We start from the raw sequence: 22048 nt of genomic DNA on the forward strand, positions 1-22048 counted from the left end.
ATGGTAAGGACTAACAATAAGGATTTAATATAGTATTAGCATCTGTTCAGTTACATGCTGAGAAGTGTTGGAAAAAGGTAACATGTCCAAATGTCAAGAACTGGCTAATTAAAGTTTATGATATTACAGTAATGGAGATAATTACAAACATTGTTCAATGAACTCAGAGATATTACAAGAATAAGCACAGTTTTTCCCATGGGTCTTCCGTGTAAAAGGATATTAATAATTTAATTCTGGAGAACTCATGGATGTGAATTTGCCTTTGCTGCATCAGATGTATAAAAACATCCTTGGTTTAATGTAGGGATCATGAAAGGCATCCTGATGTTTATATATGTTCTTTTTTTACTTGTTCTATCGATTAAATAATGCAATTACTGCTATCATGAAAGAGCTACAAATGGAAAGCTTATTTTGATTAATATTCCCCTTGGTACACTTCCCATATATACACAGCTCAAACATTTGTATAAAGGATTGTATTTTCATTCATAATTTTAAAAATAGGAAATGTGTGTAGTGATACTAGTTGTTGCATGTCCTCAACCAAGTTCAAGACCTTGGCTATAATTAAATAGCACACTCAACAAAAGAAATGAACAAGTGCAAGAAGAAAATAGTTTTGCTAGAGTTGACAACTTGATTTGGAGAATTTTGGTTTAAAAATCAGCTATCAATGTGTCTCTTAACTAGGAAGCTGCTTCTGCACAATTATTTTCAGCTATTTAATGCTAGGGTAAAGCTGAATCTACTCAACATCAGGACAAGATTAAAACTATGATACCTAACTTTTTGGTGATTCCCGCCTCCACCCCACCACCCCCAAAATCTTTTCTACATTGCCTTCACTTTCAGTAGTACTTAGTGATGTAAATCTGACTGGTGCTATTATGTCCTCTATGATATCATCAGCCCCGGTTTAAGGTGTTGCTCATACTGTAGCAGTGCGGAAGCTTTACCAGGGATTGCTGGAACTTTGGAAGTAATCGACAACTTCTATTTCTGTTCCTGCAATCTGCAAGCCTCATAAGTACAAAGACCCCCTAACAATCACACTGTGAAGGACCCCTAACCTTACAGCAACATGGGGACCCTTGAACTACAGGGCCCATACATGTGCTACTAGGATAAACCACCTCTGGATATTATTTCATCTGCTTACTAACAAGGCAACTGATGACAAAAGAAAAAAGGATTAGCATAATAACAGCAACCAAATAATTGGGGGGGGGGGAGTCAAACATGGCAGGAGAATCAAATCACCACAGGTGAGTATAACTGATAGCCACAATCAAAGATGTCCTTACTGCTGAATTTGTCCCATTCATATAGAAAAATGCAAGGGGACGGCAAAACTCCTGAGGTTGGGAATCATTTATTTTGTTTCTTGCCATCCATTATCCACCCTGATCCAACTGGGAAGGGCAGGATATACACAAAAAGTTGTTGCTGTTATTACTTGAGAAGAAATCAGTGCTACAGGAGTGAATGGGGTGGGTGGAAATTCTCAATTTAACCCTTTTTGGGGTCACTGTCCTCTTGCAGAGGATATTTGGAAATGAGGGAAGGTAATTGTAATTGTAGGGAAGGTAATTGTAATTTACTGGCTTGATTCCCCACAGTGCTCTTTGAATGATGTGACTGTATGAAAAACTCTTATGAAAGCAGAGAATTTAGGGCAAACCATATTTTCGGTAAACACTTTTTATGACATGACTCCTTAAATCAATACTCCTTAAATAAATACTACAGTTGTACCTAATTTTCACTTAATGAGCCTCATGCAATTTCAGTCAGGATTTGAGAAGCTCATGACAACACAATTTGACTTTTGATTTCTCTCATCATGTCTTAAACTTGCATAAAATCTACATTTATGAGGTTGCTGAGTACAGAAGTTGAGAGGAACCTACTATTTAACATTAATGCACATTAGAGAAAGTTCTGGCACACAGTTGCTACCTGTGGTTCCAGCCAGAATATGTCTAATAGTGGCATTTCTTTGTTTGAGGCCATTTACCTGAATTCCTGAAAAGTTCCTTATAGCTGTATTTCAGGGGAAATTCAGCTTCCTGAAACTGAAAAGTAAGACCTAATTCACAAATGCTGCTTGAAATTATTCTACTGTTTCCATAGAAACGCAATTCTTGTTGCTGAAAATAAGGTGTTTTTAATGACTGTTTCGTAACTTTACTTACCTCAGGTTGCCTGACCATTATGTTGGCAAACCCTATAATTTCTTGCTTACTATGCATGCTGTTTCAAAATAAATGTCAAGTGATATTAGCCAACTTCTTTTAAAAACATGCTTATGTTGACAATTGTGCTTTGGCCCTTACTAGGCACTGCAACTTAAAATTCTAAAACAAAACATTATTGTCATTTGTGAAGTAAATGCTATCCTTTTTTTGTAATTCGCAAAAGGTTTTTCAAATAAAAATAGATTAAAAAAAAATGAAATGAGGTGAAAATAGCAAATCTATAAACTTCTCAAGGGGATTCATTCTCCCTCTTTCTCTCTCTCTCTCTTTTTTTTTACTTTAGAAGGCTGCTCAGATGGTCTCCTGCTCTGACCTGTTGGGATGTTCTGTCATAAGAGACGAGGGCCCTGTGAGACCTCAGGAGAGTTCCACAGGGCCTGTAAAACAGACTATAGTTGAGGCCTACAGTAATATCTACCCACTGACTACTCCACTACTACGGTTATGATAAGTGGATATCCACCCTTCCCACATAAGAACACTATTAAAGGCAATAGTAGCTGTGTAATTTTAAAATGTTTTAAGTGTAATGGATGAATTTTAAATTTTATGATTTTAGAATTTATGTATCTTATTGATTGACACAATAATCTGGCCTCTTTGAGAAAGGTGAAACAAACGTCAAAACATAAAAAAATAAATTTGCCAGAACAATGAGGAGCAGAAGGCAAGGAGTAAAGAGAGAATGTTCACCCTCCCCCCATGTTTGCTAATCTTTACTGGGAACCCACCCAAATCATTAACTCTTTTGAATTTGAATGTTAAACTAGGAATGTTAAACTAGGAGGAGCAGTCTGAAGAATGGAGAACCATGAACCGACTGCAAAATCCCTCCAGTAGAATTATTTAAACAATAATAATGCCTGAATAGCTTCAACTAGCCTGATCTTGTCAAATCTCAAAAAACTAAGCAAAGTCAGCCATTTTAGTATTTGAATGGGAGACCAGAGTGGCTATGCAGAGACAAGCAATGGCAATCTCATCTCTTGCCTTGGAAAACCCATGATCCTGGGGCCACCATGAGTTTGTTGTGATGATAGGACAGAATTATTATTAATTGACTGTGATACATCTCTTCAAAAAAGGCAAATGAATTTCTGTTCTACAGGTCTGGCTTGAAAGGAGGCTCAGTTCTGTGCCACCAAAACTGAACCAGCACCACTTCCAAATTTACCCTACAGAGAAGGTATGATGGTTCCTAGCAGTGCATGCTTCAGTACATGGATACTTTCATGAGCACATGTCAGGACTCTTGCTGACACCAGGAAACACTCCCTGCATACTCATGGTGTTCAGACCTTAAGCTGAGGTTATGCTGTTATGCTGAAAGCCTCTGCTTTCCTTCTTCTGCCTTGCCAAAGTATAAATTTGGGTAGAGGGACAATCACAGTAGGACTGAGCCATGCAGTTGGGTGGAAGGAACACAACAGAGTCAAGATTAAAGAACTTAATTTTGTCTAGCAGTGTGTTTCATTACAGCTTCCTAGAGTTAGGGCTAAGGCAGCTTCCACTTCATTACAAAGCAGTCTGTGAAGAATACGAAATTCTCTTTGGTGTGTATGTTCCTAAACTGATGTCATTTGGCACCACTTGGTGGAATTACATGAGATTGCAAGACCAAAATATAGCTCGAGATCTCCAATATTATTTTAAAATGAAATATGTAGCTGCTGCTAAGAGTGTATTTTTGTAAGACAAAATCTGAACAATGTTCGCAGGAACTCATATTTTTAAGGGGTATTTCAGTTAAAGTGAAACAATTCAGTTGTGTATCTCATTTGAGATGTTCAGAACTCTTGGTTAAGACAAAAAGAAATCACTCCTACCTCTCCAAGTGAGTAATATCTCCTTGGAATCTGGGAATCTGGATAGACGTTTTCTAGGTACCATGAAAATGGATTACATTTCAGGTTCTCTCTCAGTGCCTTTCTGGTAGATATGTCTCCATAATCCACTTTAACGACACCTGCAAAAAAATTCAGAAAGATTGCATCATCAATATTTATGTTCTTTTAAATTACACAAAAATGATCCCCTGCATCTGTAATCGCTCTGGGAGCGGTATAAATAAAACGCTAAGGGGGGTAGGAGTGGGCTGTGTCCAGGATGGGCAAGGGGGCCGGACTGAGAAACAGAGGGGCCAATCGGCAGGTGCAAAACCTGCCGATTGAGCCCTCTGCTTGTCAGTCCGGGGCCAAGGGGCCAATCTGCAGCCGCACGCAGCTTCGCGCCTCCTGACCCGCTGACCACCCCCACCTTCGCCGACTTTGGCCCACTGCTGCCATTAGCGGCCGCCCGCCGACACGCTAGTAGGCGGCCGGCCGGGCTGAGGCCAGGGGATAGGGGGGCAAAGGCTTTGGGGAGGGCAAAGGAACTTGGCTGCTACGTCAGAGACCCTCGGGGAGCCTGGTCACCCTCCCTGAAGCCTCCGAGGCAACTGGGAGGGGGGCAAAGGCTTCAGGGAGGGCGAAGGAGCCCGGACACCGCGTCGGAGACACGCCTGGGCTCCTTTGCCTTTCCCGAAGCCTCAGAGGCGACTGGGACGGGGGCGGGGGGAAAAGCAAAGAACAGACCTAGTTCTCCCCCTCTTCCCAAACTCCAGCCACCTCCTAGCGCCCATTGCATTTCAGAGTGCAATGGGCTATATTTCTAGTTTTCCTATAAAATTTTCCTATCTTATAGTAAAATAAAAAAAGGAAACCTGTGTTACTAGACTGGAGTTATTTGGTCCATCTGACCCACCCCAGTTCTCCCTTTAACTGTCCCTGAGTTCTGGACCTGGATATCTAGTTTCAGCAGAAACTGGCTTGCAAAAGAATCCCCCCCCGGGGGGGGATTGTCATGTTTTGTAACATTACACTTGGAACTAAGTTGAGTTTGGGGTTAGGGTTAGGACCATTTGATTCTCAAAACAATATTTTACACTTTGAAGGTGCAAAATGTTTTTATTATGACACAAACAGTACTCAAGCCAAGAAAAACAGAAGTCACAACTGTGCATTAGTATTCACCCCTCCTTGGAATGACACCCCCAAAGAAGATTTGGTCAACTTAAGAAGTCACATTATTAGTTCATTAGGGTCCACTATACATCAATACCTCACAATGAAATTGCAGCTAATACCTGAGAGGGACCTAAACATTAAAAATGAATTACAACAAGAAGAGGGCAATTGATAGAGAATGATTAAATATAAAAAGAACAATTAAGTGATGCAAGGTTCTAGAAGCAAACAGAAACAAACTGCTTACACAATTTTTTTGTGCTCCATAATAAATCTAAGCAGCTACTTAGAGGAGAGGCGAAAACCTATTGCCTCATTAAGAGAACCTTGGCAAGAGCTTGCCTTGGCCTTGCCTTAACTCAGGAATAAATGATGAAGTTCTGGTGCATACTTGCAACTTTAGAAGGGTGGATACACCATGAGTTACATTCCTATATATCCACTGACCGTTGGGAAGAACACTTTTATAAACTAGATAGATATCAAATCTATGAGGAAAGTGCAGTCAAATGCCTTGGGGTGAATCCATTAACTAACTCACTTGGGGAACCTCTTGTATCTGTCAGTGAAATAAAATTCCCAATTTCTATAATTAGGAGTAACAAAGTTCCAGATAAAAATTTTATACCCTCTGATTTGCTTAAGGCTTTCACTATTTGCTCATATAGCTAGGCCTGGTAGGTTCTTTCGGTAATGGACCTCTTCTATTGTGGTCTCAATTTAGAAGGAGGAAGCCGATCCAGCTAACTATAGATGGAAACACCTGCTGAAAGTACTAGGAAAGCTTTGTGCAAGGTATCTTCTATGGAAGCTGAAGACATGGGTAACTAAAAACAACTTATCACCAGAGCAAATTGGATTTAGGCAGGGACATACTAGCTTGGGCCACTTCTTTCTGATGCCATATCTTATCAATAAATATTCACACAGGCCATTTATTGATCTCAGTGCTGCATTTGAGTCCATCTCAAGAAACCATTTATGGAGACCACTAAGCAATATGAATATTGATAACAGGTGGCTAGAGTATATAAAAGGTCTTTATATGGACAGCAGTATGAAAATCAGACTAGGTGACCATGGCCAATAGTCTACCTCAATTATAACCAGCAAAGGTGTCTGCAAGACTGTAGTTTGGCCCCACTGCTTTTTAATCTATGCATATTATATGGTAGAATTCATAACCAGTCCTAATATCTTTCCAGTCAAAATAGATGGAATGGCCATTTAAATTTTGTTTAATATTAATTATTATTAAGATTTTGGTGAGGAGACAGGGATAACTGTTTTGCTTACGGCTTATCTTTTTCTTTATTATATAATCCATAGTAATCTTTAAATCCATTTTCTGTTTGTCTATTCCTTCTTCTTTTAAACTAAGAAAAATCTATTATAAATATTTAGGGGTGATGTTTCAGCAGTCAGGCTCTTGAATAGCGCACGCTATGCCAAGTATAACTTCGAAAAAACTGTCCTTGGTATTCTTAGATGTCAAAGGAGGAGATGAGGCTGTCTGATCCCTCCAACTTTAGAAATGTATAAAGGTAAAGGTATCCCCTGTGCAAGCACTGAGTCATGTCTGACCCTTGGGGTGACACCCTCTAGCGTTTTCATGGCAGACTCAATACAGGGTGGTTTGCCAGTGCCTTCCCCAGTCATTACCGTTTACCCCCCAGCAAGCTGGGTACTCATTTTACCGACCTCGGAAGGATGGAAGGCTGAGTCAACCTTGAGCCAGCTGCTGGGATTGAACTCCCAGCCTCATGGGCAGACAGCTTCAGACAGCATTTCTGCTGCCTTACCAATCTGTGCCACAAGAGGCTCTTATAATGTATAAAATGACACTATTGCCCCAGCTTCTGTACAGCAACTTGGGGCTCTGTAAATCTCCAATCTTTAGAAATTACTCAAAATGAATTAGCATGCTGGCTGTTACGTGTCCCACCATCAATACCCTTAGCTATGATGAGAATAATAAAATAAAAGACTTTTCTTTGGTTGCCTTTGAAAAAATAAGAGCATACAAATCCCTCCCTCAACCAATGATGCTCATCTTGGAACTGAAATAATTTGACTCAAGTCACTTTCGAGTACAGTGTGAAATATCTATTAGCCACCAAAAGAACATCTCCTGCCCACTGAGTCCTATCGAGCTAAATGAGGCTGTTTTCTTCCTCAGGCTATTTGGACTAGTAGCAAGAAAGCTTATGCTGTGTTAACAACTAGCCCCGCAAGACAGAACTGTTGATTGGCCACTACGGGGCTGCCTAAGAAAGTGAGCCAAATTTTAGAGACTGTAAGTGTTGTGGAAAGGAAACTTAATAAATTGACCAGATCTTTTCAGCTTGTTTTTCTCCACACAATATAAAACAACTACTTGCACTTTAATAAATACGCTTAAGGGTGCATTATTCTCCATGCCCATTTGTGTAGTGAATATACATGCACTGGAGCCATGAAGAACTATATGCTATGAATCGAGCAATGTACGATGAATGTTGGAGCTCCTATACTTGTAGCTAGCTAGACTTACAGCATATGAGTTTGTCATGCATGCTGGGTCCTGTTTGACCACTTCAGTTACAAGAAAATGGGTTTCTGAATCTGTGCCAAAACTGAAGACATTGCTAACTGACCGATTTCCTTCATGATATGAAGCTGTCAGGAAACCCAAGCCTGGGTCTCTCTTAGCCACTGCCTCCCAGACTAGTAAGCAGTGCTCAAACTCGTGGGTCCACAAGGTTAAATGCACAGTAGAAGAACAAAACCTTTAAAAAATACACACAGGCTTACTGAGGCTTTCTTTGTGATACTTTAGTGCCTGGTGTTAACTGGAGCAGTGTTCAAAATGGCATAGTCCAGGCTGGAAGCTTATGAGTCTCTCCCATGGGATCAAATGTAAGCACAGCATAACCCTTGCCTAAGGCCCAATCACGTTATCCGAACTCTGGCATCAGGTGGCCTCCATAATCCAATCAGAGTGCTTGTTCACTGGTGCCCTCCAAGATACACGGGGCTCTGCCCTCCCATCTAGTTACTGGACCGAGCACAGACTTTTCCCCTTAGTCAATTATCACAGAGGTATAGAGAGTAACTATGAGGAAAAACTAATTAGAAACACCTGCAAGCTGAAGCAGACCCACTATTATTCATGTTAACCCTTGGTAAAACTAGGGTACGTTGCCATTTAAAAATCTGTTCTACAAAAAGCTTTTTATCTGCATTTATATGTATATTGCAGTTACCAACCTAATTCACGATACTATTTAATTTCCTAACTGCGTTATAAAAGTGACAGTAACATAACAGGGAATTATTGTAGACTTTACAAAACAGGGGTTCCCAAAACGGGCAGTACACCCTGGCGGTGGTGGAAGGATCCAGGGGGGCAGCAATCTGACTCTTCCTGCTGCCACTACATTTTCTTAGTGTAACATGTTCCAAAGTGGCTTGCCATTGCCTGCCTCTAGGTAGTAGCGACCCTGGGACTTCCTTGGTGGTCTCTTATCCCGGAGCTGACCAGAACCAACCCTGCTTAGCTTCCTGAACAAAACAACAGTTTCAGAAAGGGGACTGGATGGGTTCATATTTGTGCTGAGCTCCTCCCCCTCCTCAGACTTTCCTTCCCATGCTCCACCCCAGATCTCTAGGAATTTCTTAACCCAAGATTGGCAACCCTTCCCAAAAGTCTCCCATCTTTGGGAGGCTGGAAAAACCTTCTCCTGCTTGCTCCTGGCCATGGGATGTTATATTGCTTCTCTCTCCACTTGTCTTTCTCCCCAATGAGGGCCCAAAATGGCTTTTAAAAATGACTTTTACAAAGAACTTATTATTTTTTTTCTAGACTGAAATACCGCTGCTGCACAACAACCCAAAAAGAAGTGTGAGCAATATAGTGTGTATTGAATGAATTTGTAGTAGACATCAGGAAAAAGGTAGGTGTTTGTGCGTGTGTGTGTGTGGGGGGGTACTAGGGATATGGCTGGGGAGTCAAGGAGCTTGAAAACCACTCCATGAGTTAGAAATGACCTGTCCACTATCCTTTCAGTCAACGCTATGACTTAGTGTAGTATTATTAAACATGATGATGATATCCTTGATATCTACAGATATCTGCAGATAGACAGACAGAGAGAAATAAGAAAGTAATCAAAGGATAGTTGACCATCCTTTGTTTCAACCGCACACTTATAATCAGGAAGATCAACTGGTATATCTCTAATTGGGATGGGATCTGATATAATTGAATAATAGAATCGTAGAGTTGGAAGGGACTTCCTGGGTCATCTAGTCCAAACCCCTGCACTATGAGGGACACTCACAACCCTAGCGCTCATCCACTGTAACCTGCCACCTCCTTGAACCTTCACAGAATCAGCCTCTCCGTGAGATGGCTATCCAGGCTCTGTTTAAAAAACAGGGTTTTTTGGTACTCAAATACATTCTGAAAGCTTTAGACACTTACATTTTCTTAAGAAGGGGTGGTAGTTTCTGCTAATTCTCCCTTTTCCACTGCAGACCTCTGATTAGATTCCAGAGGGTCCAGAGGACTCCCCAGAACAAAATGCTGGCCGCCTCAGTGGAGTGGAAATCATTCTGAATAAAAGTTGTGCCCTTAGGACTTTGGAACTGCACAGTTTGATAGAGATAACTTTTCTGCCAGTGGGTATATGCTTTAGGAAGAACCAAGACAAAGAGAGATAGGGTGAAAGAACATGACTTTCAGGGGCAGTGAAAATTTATTGGAATGCAGTGGCCCTACCGGGACCTGATCAGGTTATCCTAGTTTGAATATACATTTGCAGCACGGAAATGAGAAAGCCAACAACAAAACCCTTGGATAACATACACTCTCCACTGAGAAAATTTGATGCACCCTATTTTAATATGACTTCTGCAGACATTAGGGCATCACTTCTACCTGTCATAAGTATCACTTTGCTCAGCAAGTACAGGTCTATTATTTGGCAATTAAAGCTCTCGGGGGGGGGGGGGACTTATAAGCTTCAAACACTTTAAACAGATGGTCCTATCAGTTAACGGAGCAGGAAATGTTACCCTGTTTGCTAAAAAGATGGGTTCACGCAGCTTACACTTGCTATATATTTCATTTATTGCAACCAGCTTCACATTGCAGGTGACAGAAGTATGAACACAGGAATTTGCTGAGGCCACTAGCTCATTCATGTGTAAATCTGCATATAATTTCATCTTTATAATGTCTTCTTTCAACCTGGACATCCCTTTTCCTGAATTATGTTCGCTGACAGATCACAATGCTAGGTGCTGAACGCGGCATTGTGAACATGCCTTTCAATGGAAGTTCAATCAGAGTTGGGATACCTGCAAAAAGCAGGTGTTCAAAGATGACTTTGGTTGGTATTGCCAAATCCAAGCTATTGCAAATAATTCTGATACACCTGATAGTAGCAACCCTGGGGCTGTATATATGTCTCTTATATGTCACCGTCCAGCATACTAACAACAACTTTTAACAAAAAATGACAAGTGGAAAGTAAACTAAAAACATGGAAAACACATATATCACAAGATCACATAATTCCTGGGACTTGAATAGAAAGATGCACGGATTTTGAAGGGGTACATGAAAGCGCATTCAAAATATATTTTTACTATAGAATCAACGCTAACTAGCCTGCTTCAGTTCAATTCCAGCCAAAAGGAACAATTGAACTTTCAGTGCTTTGACCGAAATCTTGCCTTTTACACACAGTATCCAGCAGGTGGAAGTGTTTTCCCATGAAAAACTAGGCCTTGGCAATTTAAAAACCTTTAAATTAATATTAGATGGAGAGTGCACAGCAATTCCTAGCGAGAAATGAAAATATATGCTCAGACCACACTCATGCAAAATAATCTGCTAAAATCAATATGATAAATCCTACAGATCCTTCCATCTAAGTTTCTATTACAGGCTTGCAAAAAAAAAGGTCTGCAGGTGTTCCATACGCATTTAATGAAGCAAGGAAATTCAGATGTTTCACCTTCAAAACACTGCTAAGAATAGCCCTTTTTCATATACCACTTGTGTTTTTAATGAACACACATGGGGAGAGAGCATCACTGTGATGGTGATCCCCACTCCAAAATGACACAGTTTCATTAAAAGACCTGGAGAGCACATGCACATTGCAGAGAATAGTGTCCTAAGCACCTGGACAGAGTCCTAAGAACATCTATTATAAAACCACAGTGAGTTGCTGTCATGGCTTCTCTACCCAAGCTAGTTTCTCAAACAGGCTAATGATGGTACTGATGGTTATAATAAAGAGGAAACTGAGAATATGATACTGACGTAACCTTTTTTCATGCTTGCAGTGAAGGACACGGAGAGAGAAATAGTCCATTTTCTCCACTGGTAAAGGTATGCGCTCCAAATAATATGTACATCTCAGGAGTTTCAGCATTTGTGAAGTGCAAATAACTATATCCACAAGCTGCTTATTCTCTGTTGTCTCTCCACCATAATGTCCCAAAGCCATTTCAAACGTCTCCAGCTTATCATTCAAGACTAAGGGTTGCCTGCCTTCAGGTGGTGGCAGGAGTTTCCCCGCTAACACAACTCATCTCCAGGCAAAGGAGATCAGATCTCCAGGGGAAAATAGCTGCGTTGGATAGTGGACTCTGTAGACTTGTACACAACTGAAGAAGAGCTGGTTTTTTAAATGTGCTTTCACAACCAGAAGGCATGCCAAAGAGGATTACAAACTCCTTTCCCTTCCTCTCCCCACAACAGATACCCTTTGAGGTAGGTGGGGCTGAGAGAGCTCTGAGAGAGCACCCAACTGGCTGCATGTGGAAAAGTGGGGAATCAAACCAAGTTCTCATTGCTCTTAACCACTACAACACACTGGCTCTCATCCCCCCAACACCCCCCACTTCAGTCCTCAGGCACCACCCTCAAAATCTCCAGGTATTTCCAAGTCTGGAGCTGGCAGGTCTGGACAAGATATGCCTGTCTATTATCAAATCAACACAGCATTCATGTTCAACAATCTTGGTCAACATAGAGGTACCAAGCATAGCCACATGTATACCATCTATTTATTTCTACTTTGATTTATATGCCACCCCTCTCCAGTTGGTCTCTGGGTGGCTCTCACACAAATAAGTTAAAAACCTGTACAAAGATTAAACATGTAAAATACATTAAAACCTAACCATAGTCCTAACTCCAATGTTCCTATAAACCTGGTGCATAAGATGTATACAGTTGCTGACCAGACACAGAATGGAGGATGATGGGGGGTTGGCTGGGGCCCCCATTAGATGGTAAGGGTGGTCCTTGGCCTCAACCACATGCCAGGTGGAAGAGTGCCATTTTACAAGCCCTCCATTGTGCAGGGGGTTGGACTAGATGACCCCGGAGAGCCCTTCCAACTCTAAGATTCTATGAGGAATATCAGACGGCAACTCATTCCACCAGGCTGGTGTCAGAGCCAAAAAGGCCTTGGCTCTGGTCAAGGCCAAGCACACCTCTTGAGGGCCGGGGATCATCAGCACATTGGAGTTTGCTGAACAGAAAGCCTTCCAGGGGGTGTATTTGGTGAGGCAGCCCCTCTGTTATGCAAGTCCCAGACCGCATAAAGGTTAGAAGCAGCACCTTATTTAAATCAAAGAGAAAAATGTGACATTATGAAGTTTCCCATTTGGTTTGCTCTACAATATTCATCCGATGGTTCTTGAACTCCCTTCATAAAATCTGGGACATTTTCAATCCTGAGCTATGCCCAGGTTCACTGTGACTCTCAGAATTCTATCTATATTTCCTTCTGCAATTTCCCCTTCAGGCTCAAGAGCCCTCAGACTTGTACACTGAAGCTTCAGGTCTGTTTCTTTCTATAAATATCTAATAGACAACATTGGTTAAGGAAAACAGAGCGTCACAAAGAAAGCAAAAAAACAAAACAAAAACAAAAAAACCCCGAAAGCACAGCTACCTCTCAGGATGAAATGGGGTGTCCAATCACACATGTGCTTTGCATGATCCAGGGACACCACGTGAGGGGAGTCTGAGGAGACAAAATTCCTGAGAACTGGATTAGCCTGGCTGGCTAATGAGCCTGATTCATGGGAATGGTGCACTGATGGCATTTCAACACCAAGTTACTTGCCAGTAAGCTGTCAGTCCTCCTCTGCCTCTGAGAATGAAATCCATATCTCCCTGAGGGAGGTGGGGTGGCCATCAGGGACAATGTTCCAGGGAGCAGCAGCATCACTGTCAGGTGAGGATAGTATCTGAAGGCCGCCCTCTTCGGTCAACAGAAAAGCTCCCCCCCTGCCACCTGCTGAGGGCCTAGCAAAAGAGTGGATCTCTGAGTTGAGGCTGTTGCCCTCTCTTACTTTCCTAAAATGACACTGCATGATATAAAGTAGCGATCCCCAACCTGTGGGCCGCGGACCACATGTGGTCCTTCGACTAATTGGAGGTGGGCTCCGAAGAACGCCTTCTCCCCCCCCGGCCCCTTACTTCATCCCCCCCAGCCCTTTACAACACACTTCATTGTTGTGGCGTGTCTGTATCTTATTTTGACGGGATGTTTAAACATTACCATAGCGATCAGAGAGCGTTAGGGCAGTGGTTGAGAGTAGAGGAGCCTCAGTAAAAGGCATTGAGTGGTCCCCAGTGAGTGGTCCCTGGCGTTGAGTGTTCCCCGGTGATAAAAAGGTTGGGGACCACTGATATAAAGCACAGCCTAACCCTGTTAATTGCTTCTCTGTGTTGGGAAAGGATCCTTCTGGCTCCAAATGCTGCAGGGATATCTGTGCAGAGGGAGGGAAGAAAACTGAGCCAAGCCAACCTATCTGTCTCAGCTCTACCTAGTTCCAGCACAGGGTTGCCAAGAGTCACCATGAGCCCCTAGAAGATTCTACCTGGACCCCCCTCAAATTACCATGATCCCAACCATGTATCTAATTTTGTGAATTTTATATTTGTAGATATTTTTGTATGTGAACCCATATAGGAAATATGCCTGTCATCTGATGGAGTGGGCCAGAATGCACAAAACGCTTTCTATTACAATAAATTAGTAAGAAATCTGATTGTGTACCCTTTTTCTAGCACAAAAGCAGAGATAAATTTATTATGCAGTGGTGTTGGATGAGAAGGACTGGGATAACTGGGATTGATTTTACTGACATATTTTAAAAAATACTGCATTGTTTGTCATATAACACGAAGCTTTGAGTCTACAATAGCAAAGTAGCATTTCCAGAAGGATATTATATGTCCCACCAATCAACAACCCACTGCCGAAACAGTATTTAAAATGTAACAGTCTAATTAAGGTGTGGGAAGAAAGAGTTCCACTGAGTCAGATTAGGGGGAGCATCCTTTTACAACCTTGATAGATTATGAGGAAATAGTAATTCCCCCAAGTCTGCTTCTCTTCATTATATTAACAATGGTTTACTGCTCTACTGCCATTAAATATTTACTTGCCACCGAGGACTGAGACTAAGACTGGGGATTAGAAAGGAGGAGAGAGAGATGAAGACAGAACATGAAAGGAAAAGAGCAAACTGGAAAAAGGTGTGAAAAAGAGGAAAAGAAATTAAAGAAAGAACAAGTGCTTTATTTCCACAACACACTAACAGTGCTACTTCTTTTCAAACTATGGTACTGGGTAGAATTAAAAAATGAAGGAAATACAGACCTTGTTAAGAAGGTGCAGCCTGGCAATGATCTCACGGTCATGTCTGTGCTGGCTGGTCTTGCCCTCCTCCAGCGCTGGCTTGGCTTTTGAGTTTAGCTGGACAGGCAAGTGTCTGGCTCCTCATATTTATTGGAAACAGCTCTCTGTGCAATGTCTCCTGACTTGAGACTCAAACAGGAACTCTCACTGACCTGTCCCTAGAAGGTAATTTCTTGTTCCTTGAGTCCTTCCTTCTCTTCTTCTCCATTCCTCCTCCCTGCAACATCATGGAGCAGAGATGCCCCAAGCATCTCTCTACATTCAGCAATCTAAATTAGAACAGGAACCCTCTCTTTACTTTTTAGTATGTAGTTCTCTAATAAATAGTTATTATATGAGTTAAGTACCACCTTGGTAAATGTGATTCTCTTTGTTTGTTGTTTTCTCACCGCATGCACTCAGCCAGCTACGCTTACTCTACTGCATTGGAATCCCTTCTCTATGACCATTTATGCACTGGAGGTTTCATGCCGGGCTGCAGGCTGGAGTTTTAGTCATGGCAAGTTGCCCCACCTCTTCCTGCACCCACATGGGGGAGCATTTGGCCTGGTGTACTTCATCTGACCCCAATTTGTGCTCCTGCACAGGAGCCGGGGCAGTGAAGTTCCCAGTGCATAAACGGTCTATCACTGGTGCGACACCAGAAACATGTGCAGGCATCAATGCTGGCTGTATCTGGCTGCATCCGGTCTGAAATCAATACTAACCATTTCAGAAAAGCACCCTAAGCAGAAAAGTGGAGTGATTGTGACTTCCCGTGTTCTGCCACTTCTGTGCCCCTAGTGGCTGTACTGCAGAACTGCATTACATGGATTTTTTTTAAAGCAATTGCATTCTTTGACAACAGGTTCAAGGGCTCTCCAGTTAACTTGTCCCACCCCCTCCGCCTAATCTTTTACACCTAGTCCAGCCTAGTGGTCTAGCTTTACAAGCCCTGAAGGTTGAGAGACTATTAATAAGCCAGAGAGTTCTAAAACTTTCAGCTTCCTCCTCATTGTTTCTATATTAGGACTAGCTGAAAGAAAACAAAGCTAGGAGCGAGCATTTGAGCTTACTCAGACAGTGCAATAAAGATGAAAAAATGGGGGAGATATCACAGGACATAGTCCTGTGGAGAGATATCCACGGGGGAGATATCACAGGACACAGGAGAGGTTTTTCCTGCATTTGTAATAATCTAAAAAGTGAACAAAGGAGATGTTACCCTGCAATTCCTCGTATGCTTACTCAAAAGACCAACTGTCTTCAATGGGGCTTCCTTCAAAGGTAAGTTTTTTCAGGTTTGCAGGAAGAACTATATTATGATTATGGCAAAAAACAAACAAACAAAAAACCCCAAACCCAAATGCGTTAAAATATGCAGGAGCAAAGATGAAAGGTTGTTCTCCCTTTGAATGTATAGAATCCAATGTAATTTGGATTTACCACTAGTGCTAATTGGTTCACATAATTCTCTTGCAGAATGCAGTAAAAATAGCACAGAGCTAAATCCTTAATTAGCAAGCTGGAGATTAATTTGGGGTGGTACATTAGATGCAGTGTCAAAATAAAGTTACCTACCGAGTGCAATGGTCCCCAACCTTTTTATCACCAGGGACTGATCAACGCTTGACAATTTTACTGAGGTCTGGGGTGGGGGTAGTCTTTTGCTGAGGGATGTCACCACCACCGCTTGAGCCCCTGCTCCACTTGCTTTCCCGCCAGTGCCCCTGACTTCCTGCCACCCACTGGAGGGCGCTGCCAGCAGCAGCTGCGCAGTGCCACACCGAGAGGGAGCCCCAGCCATGGGGGCCGCCAGAGAGCACCAAAGATGAGCCAGCAGAAGAGTGGCAGGGCAGGACCCGAGGCAGCAGCTGGGGAGGAGGACGAGGAGGAGCCACGGTCCGGTACCGACTGATCCAGGGACTGATCTCGGTCCCCGGACCAGGGGTTGGGGACAGCTGACCTAGTGGATTACCTGTCAAACACTAATAGAGCTTTAGTTTTGAAAGGAATACATATCTTCCACTCAATAGGCAAAAGGCATATCCAAATTGCTGCTGAGATACATCTTTTCAAAGCTGTAGCAGCTATAGCTAACTTTCTTTGCCCCAGTAGGCCCAAGTGCTACCTGAAATCTATTTTTCAGGGATAGGGTTAAAGCACCTTGAGCTGTTGGGGTCTTCAAGTATAATACTGGTTTTTGAAATTCAAAGATATAAGATATATATTTAAAGCCCTATATGGTTTGGGACCAACATAACCAAAGAACCACCTGGCCACTATCACAATCTTCAAAGACTCTGCTTCAAGTGCCTTCTTCTGAGATTAGGTGGGTGGGAACTCATGAGACACCTTTCTTGGTCACGGCACCAGAATTTTGGAACTATTTCCACAGGGGGATTTGTCTGTTCCCTTATGCTATCCATCTTCCACTAGTGGGTGAAGATACTTTGGGGGTTTTGTTGTTGTTGTGGTTGGTCCTCAGTTTTCTTTCCTCCCTGACTAATATTTTAATTGTTGCTTTTGTGTGTATTTAGTTCTGGATTTAGATTATTTTAGTTTTAGTTGATTTAATGATTTTAAGGTGTAATTTTTATTCTGAATGTTTTTAATTTGCTACCCAGCTTGGTGGCTCTTACAAGGGCAGAAAAGTAGGGTATAAATATTGTAAAATAAATCTCAGGGGATGAATAAGCATTTTTGATTTATTTAACATACTGGCTTATGAGATAAAAGTTGTGCATCCTGGGAAGATTTTTCCACTCATTCAGAAAGCACACTGAGGGATCTTGGGCTACAGGTATCTCACAGAGTTGTGAGAATTTCAATTTTATTATTATGGACTTAAACCAGCAATAAAGGTAAAGGTAAAGGTATCCCCTGTGCAAGCACCGGGTCATGTCTGACCCTTGGGGTGACGCCCTCTAGCGTTTTCATGGCAGACTCAATATGGGGTGGTTTGCCAGCACCTTCCCCAGTCATTACCGTTTACCCCCCAGCAAGCTGGGTACTCATTTTACTGACCTCGGAAGGATGAAAGGCTGAGTCAACCTTGAGCCGGCTGCTGGGATCGAACTCTCAGCCTCATGGGCAAAACTTTCAGACTGCATGACTGCTGCCTTACCACTCTGCTCCACAAGAGGCTCTTAAACCAGCAATACACATTTGCAAAACAACTCAGCAATAAAATGTCAGAGGGAAGAACGACATAAGCTTCCAAGAATTCCTTGGAGGTAGGGATGGGGTTTATTTATAAATATTGACATTAAAGCAATCATTTTTGACTACTAAATAATTGTATTGAATTACAAGTACAAACATGCCTTCCTTGTATTATTGATATGATTGAATAATGAGGGAATGGGGAGATTGGATTCACAGTTAGCACACTTTTTTAAAAAAAGGTAAAACCAGGCACAAAATGTGCAGTTTCAGGGGAAAAAATGCTTTACCAAAGCAATATTTGTAGAGTTCTAGAATAAGTTATAGTGTATTAGCTGATGTCAAAAGAAATGTCAGTGAATATGAAAAGTAAAGTGAGTAATTCAGGCCACTTTAAAACACCAAAACTCAATAAGGCGTGCCAGTTTCTTCGCTCCTTGCCAAAAACATTCTACAGAGACTCCAATGCTATGCTCCTGGAGTTTCAAAGATGGAGGAAAACATTCTGGAAAATGGGAACATTTACTCCAGTGGTTTCCTTAATTGCAACACTACTAATATAATACAAATACACTGTTAGGAATGAGTAAAAAAAAAATCCAATTAGGGTCTGGCCAGGAATCCAATCAAATCAATATTACCAAGGCAAAAGGTAAACACTACTACAGGGCTCATTACAGTATATGACCTTCAAAAACCAATGTTTCCAAGGTCCAATTCTCATCTTTCTTTTGTGTCGGAGAACAACCTCTGGGTGTTTCATCTCAAGTGCTTTGATAATATCTGCTAAGAGGAACCAATTAGGTTGGATAAGTGATATCATTCCATTTGTGATGGTATGAGAATAAAATAGCACCATTTATCCCACTTATTTTTAAATCTTGATTCAGTAACGTATTTAACAAGAGGTGTTCGAAAAACCTAAATTTAATGGAGAAGCTGAATGAAAAGTACCATATTTGCGGGCGTATAAGATGACTTTTTACCCCTAAAAACATGCCTCCAAGTGGGGGGGGGGGGTCATCTTATACGCCGGGTGCACTTCAGTTGGGATAGACATAGCTGCCCATAGTGGCCTCCCGATGCTCGCCCAGTGCCCATAGTTTAAGGTGACCAGAATTAAGGGACGCCAAGGCGGTGGCACTCCCCCATGCCCACTGGGCTCACCAACTCTGCTGCTGTCTTGTGAACTCCTCCCGGCTCAGAACTCGCTGGGCCCGCCAAACTTGTGACTGCGTGCACGCCCCACCTCGCCATGGCAGCGACGGGCCCTCCCTCCCACAAAATACTCTGAAGCGGGAGAGGGGGAGAGAGAGAGCTCCCGATGGTCTGGCCAGGTGAGCCAGTGGCAAAGGAGTGGAAAGGAGGAGGATGCTGGGGGGGGGGAGGTGCCGGCCTCTGCTCCCCTCCCACGGTTTCTGGTGTTTTGAAGCTGCCCCCATTCAGGAAGAGAGCACACGTGGCCAGCCTGGCGCACAGCCCTCCCTCCGCTCACTTGCTTGCTCCCTCTTTGTTTGCAGTTAAATAAGCAGAGGAAGCTGTTTCAGTTCAATGCACAGAGGCGCCACCTCTGAGAGAGAGATGACCCTTGCCTTTTTGGGGGGAAGGGAGTTAATTACTAATCCGAGCATAGTTTCTTTCTCCCTCTCTCCTCCCCTCCCCCCTTCTGATGCTCTTTTAGATTTTATTTGGTGTGTGGAAGAGGGGGTAGTCTTATACGTCGAGTATATAACAAACTGTATATTCTGAGTGGAAATGTTGGGGGGTGGTCTTATAAGCCCAGTCGTCTTATACGCCGGCAAATACGGTAAATACTTCATAAGGATTTATGTTAGGCTTGACACTTCAACAAGTTATTATATTATTAGAGTCATTCCCCCCCCCCCAATACCTTCAAGGTAGCCCCAAGTAGCGGGCATCACAGTACTCTAGTATACATGTAACAAAGGCTAGATCATACTGAGCCAGCAACAGATGCAGCTGGTGCACAAGCCTAAGCGGGCCAAAAGCACTCCAAATAAGGGATGTGCAATTTTTTCCTGGTATTTTTCAGTTTGGGTCTATTGGACCTGAAAATGTTGGGGGATTCCCCCAAAAAAGCTTGGATCCCAATACTGGTAGTATATTTGGATCTGGGATTTTTTGGAAAATCCTGAATATTTCAGGTCCAGTAGACCTGAACAGAAAAAACAAAGGGGCGGGGGGAACCAGAGGCAGAGCCACTAAAAACTAGTGAGAAGTGGTTCAGCTGTGGTTCTTTTGGGTGGCCAAGCAGATGATCCTTCAGAGAGAACTCTCACTACAGGCCTGGCTGAGGTTGTGCTGGGCAGCCTGGTTTAAACTGGACTGATCAACAGAGCCTGCCCAAGAGCCGATCCTGTGGGGAGAGTTCTCTCAGCAGGCTCTGCTGGGCAGCCAGGTTTAGACCGAACTGCCCTAGAGCTAATTCTGTGGGGAGAGTTCTCCTAAAAAATCCAGGAAAAATGTGGGAAGCTGAAAGATATACGAATTTCAATTCAGGTAAACCCGAATGTTTACCTCTACTCTGAATCAAAGCAGTCACAAAATTTGACTACTAGGTTTAGCAGCACTACCAAGCTGTGAACCAGGCTTCCAAAAATTATTTATTTATTCATTTAATTATTTATTTATATACCACCCTCCCTGAGGGCTCAGGGCAGTTTACAGGAAACAGGAAAAGATACAGATAACATATAGTAACAGGTGATAACAGTAATAACATTATAACAATAATAACTTAACATGGCTATAACAATAACATGAGAAAATAGAAATTGGTTGAGGTCAAGGGGGCTTCCTTGGGGCCAGGGACCACCAGGAATTTGGAAGTAGTAAAGTGCAAGGCTCTTTGAGGAGCGTAGGTGGAGAGGGAGTCCCTCAGGTATACTGGGCCCAGACCGTGTATGGCCTTAAAGGTGATAACCAACACCTTAAGCCTGATCCGGAATTCAACCGGGAACCAGTGCAGCTGCTGGAGGATGGGCCAGATGTGGGACCTCCGAGGTGTTGCTGTGAGGACCCTGGCAGCCGTGTTCTGGACCAGCTGCTGTTTCCGGATCAAGGATAAGAGCAGGCCAGCGTACAGCGAGTTACAGAAGTCCAGCCTAGAGGTGACCATTGTGTGGATCACTGTGGCTAAATGTTTCGGGGCCAAGTAGGGCGCGAGTAGTTTGGCTTGGCGAAGGTGGTAAAATGCCAGCTATGCTACTGTTGGGATCTGAGAGGGAGGCATCAAGTATCAGTCCCAGATTCCTGGCGAGTGGGCCACTTTTAGTTGCATAGGCGCACTTCCTCATTTGGGACTTTCCAGGCCAGCCACAGGACCTTCGTCTTTTAAGGGTTGAGCTTCAGATGACTCTGCTTGAGCCACCCAGTCACAGCTCCCAGTCAGCTGGAATGTTTCTGGGGGAAAGACCATCCATCAGGAGGAAGCATATTGGTGACAACCCAGCCCAAACCTCCGCACCACCTGGGCAAGAGGGCGCATAAAGATATTAAATAGGATTGGAGAGATAATTGCCCCTTGGGGGACTCTGCAAGCCAGTTGGTGGCAGCTTGATGAACTCTCTCCTAATGCTACCCTCTGTCCGCGATTCCGGAGAAAGGAGATCAGCCACTGAAGGTCAGTCCCTTTGATCCCGGCATCGGCGAGGCAGTGAGCTAAAAGCTCATGATCTACTGTGTTAAACGCTGCTGAGAGATCTAATAATATATGCAGCGCTGACCCGCCCCGGTCCAGCTGGTGATAGAGGTCGTCCATCAGGGCGACTAGCACTGTCTCTACCTTTTGGCCAGGCCGGAAACCAGACTGGGATGGGTCTAGGATCGAAGCTTCTTCCAAGTATACAGACAGATGGTCCGTGACCGCTTTTACAAGCAATTTCCCCAGAAATGC

At 42.9% G+C, this 22048-nt stretch overlaps 1 protein-coding gene across 4 annotated transcripts in view; it reads right to left on the reverse strand.

Moving 5' to 3' along the window:
• GALNT13 (polypeptide N-acetylgalactosaminyltransferase 13) overlaps positions 1 to 22048 on the reverse strand; it is a 313273-nt gene that overhangs the window by 51234 nt on the left and 239991 nt on the right. For all 4 annotated transcript variants that reach the window (XM_077320014.1, XM_077320015.1, XM_077320013.1 and 1 more), the window contains one exon: positions 4091 to 4230. In XM_077320014.1, the coding sequence (XP_077176129.1) occupies positions 4091 to 4230 (140 nt within the window). The remainder of the gene's footprint in view (positions 1 to 4090; positions 4231 to 22048) is intronic.

This window comes from Paroedura picta, chromosome 2, assembly GCF_049243985.1.
Source record: "Paroedura picta isolate Pp20150507F chromosome 2, Ppicta_v3.0, whole genome shotgun sequence".
Lineage (NCBI taxonomy): Eukaryota > Metazoa > Chordata > Lepidosauria > Squamata > Gekkonidae > Paroedura > Paroedura picta.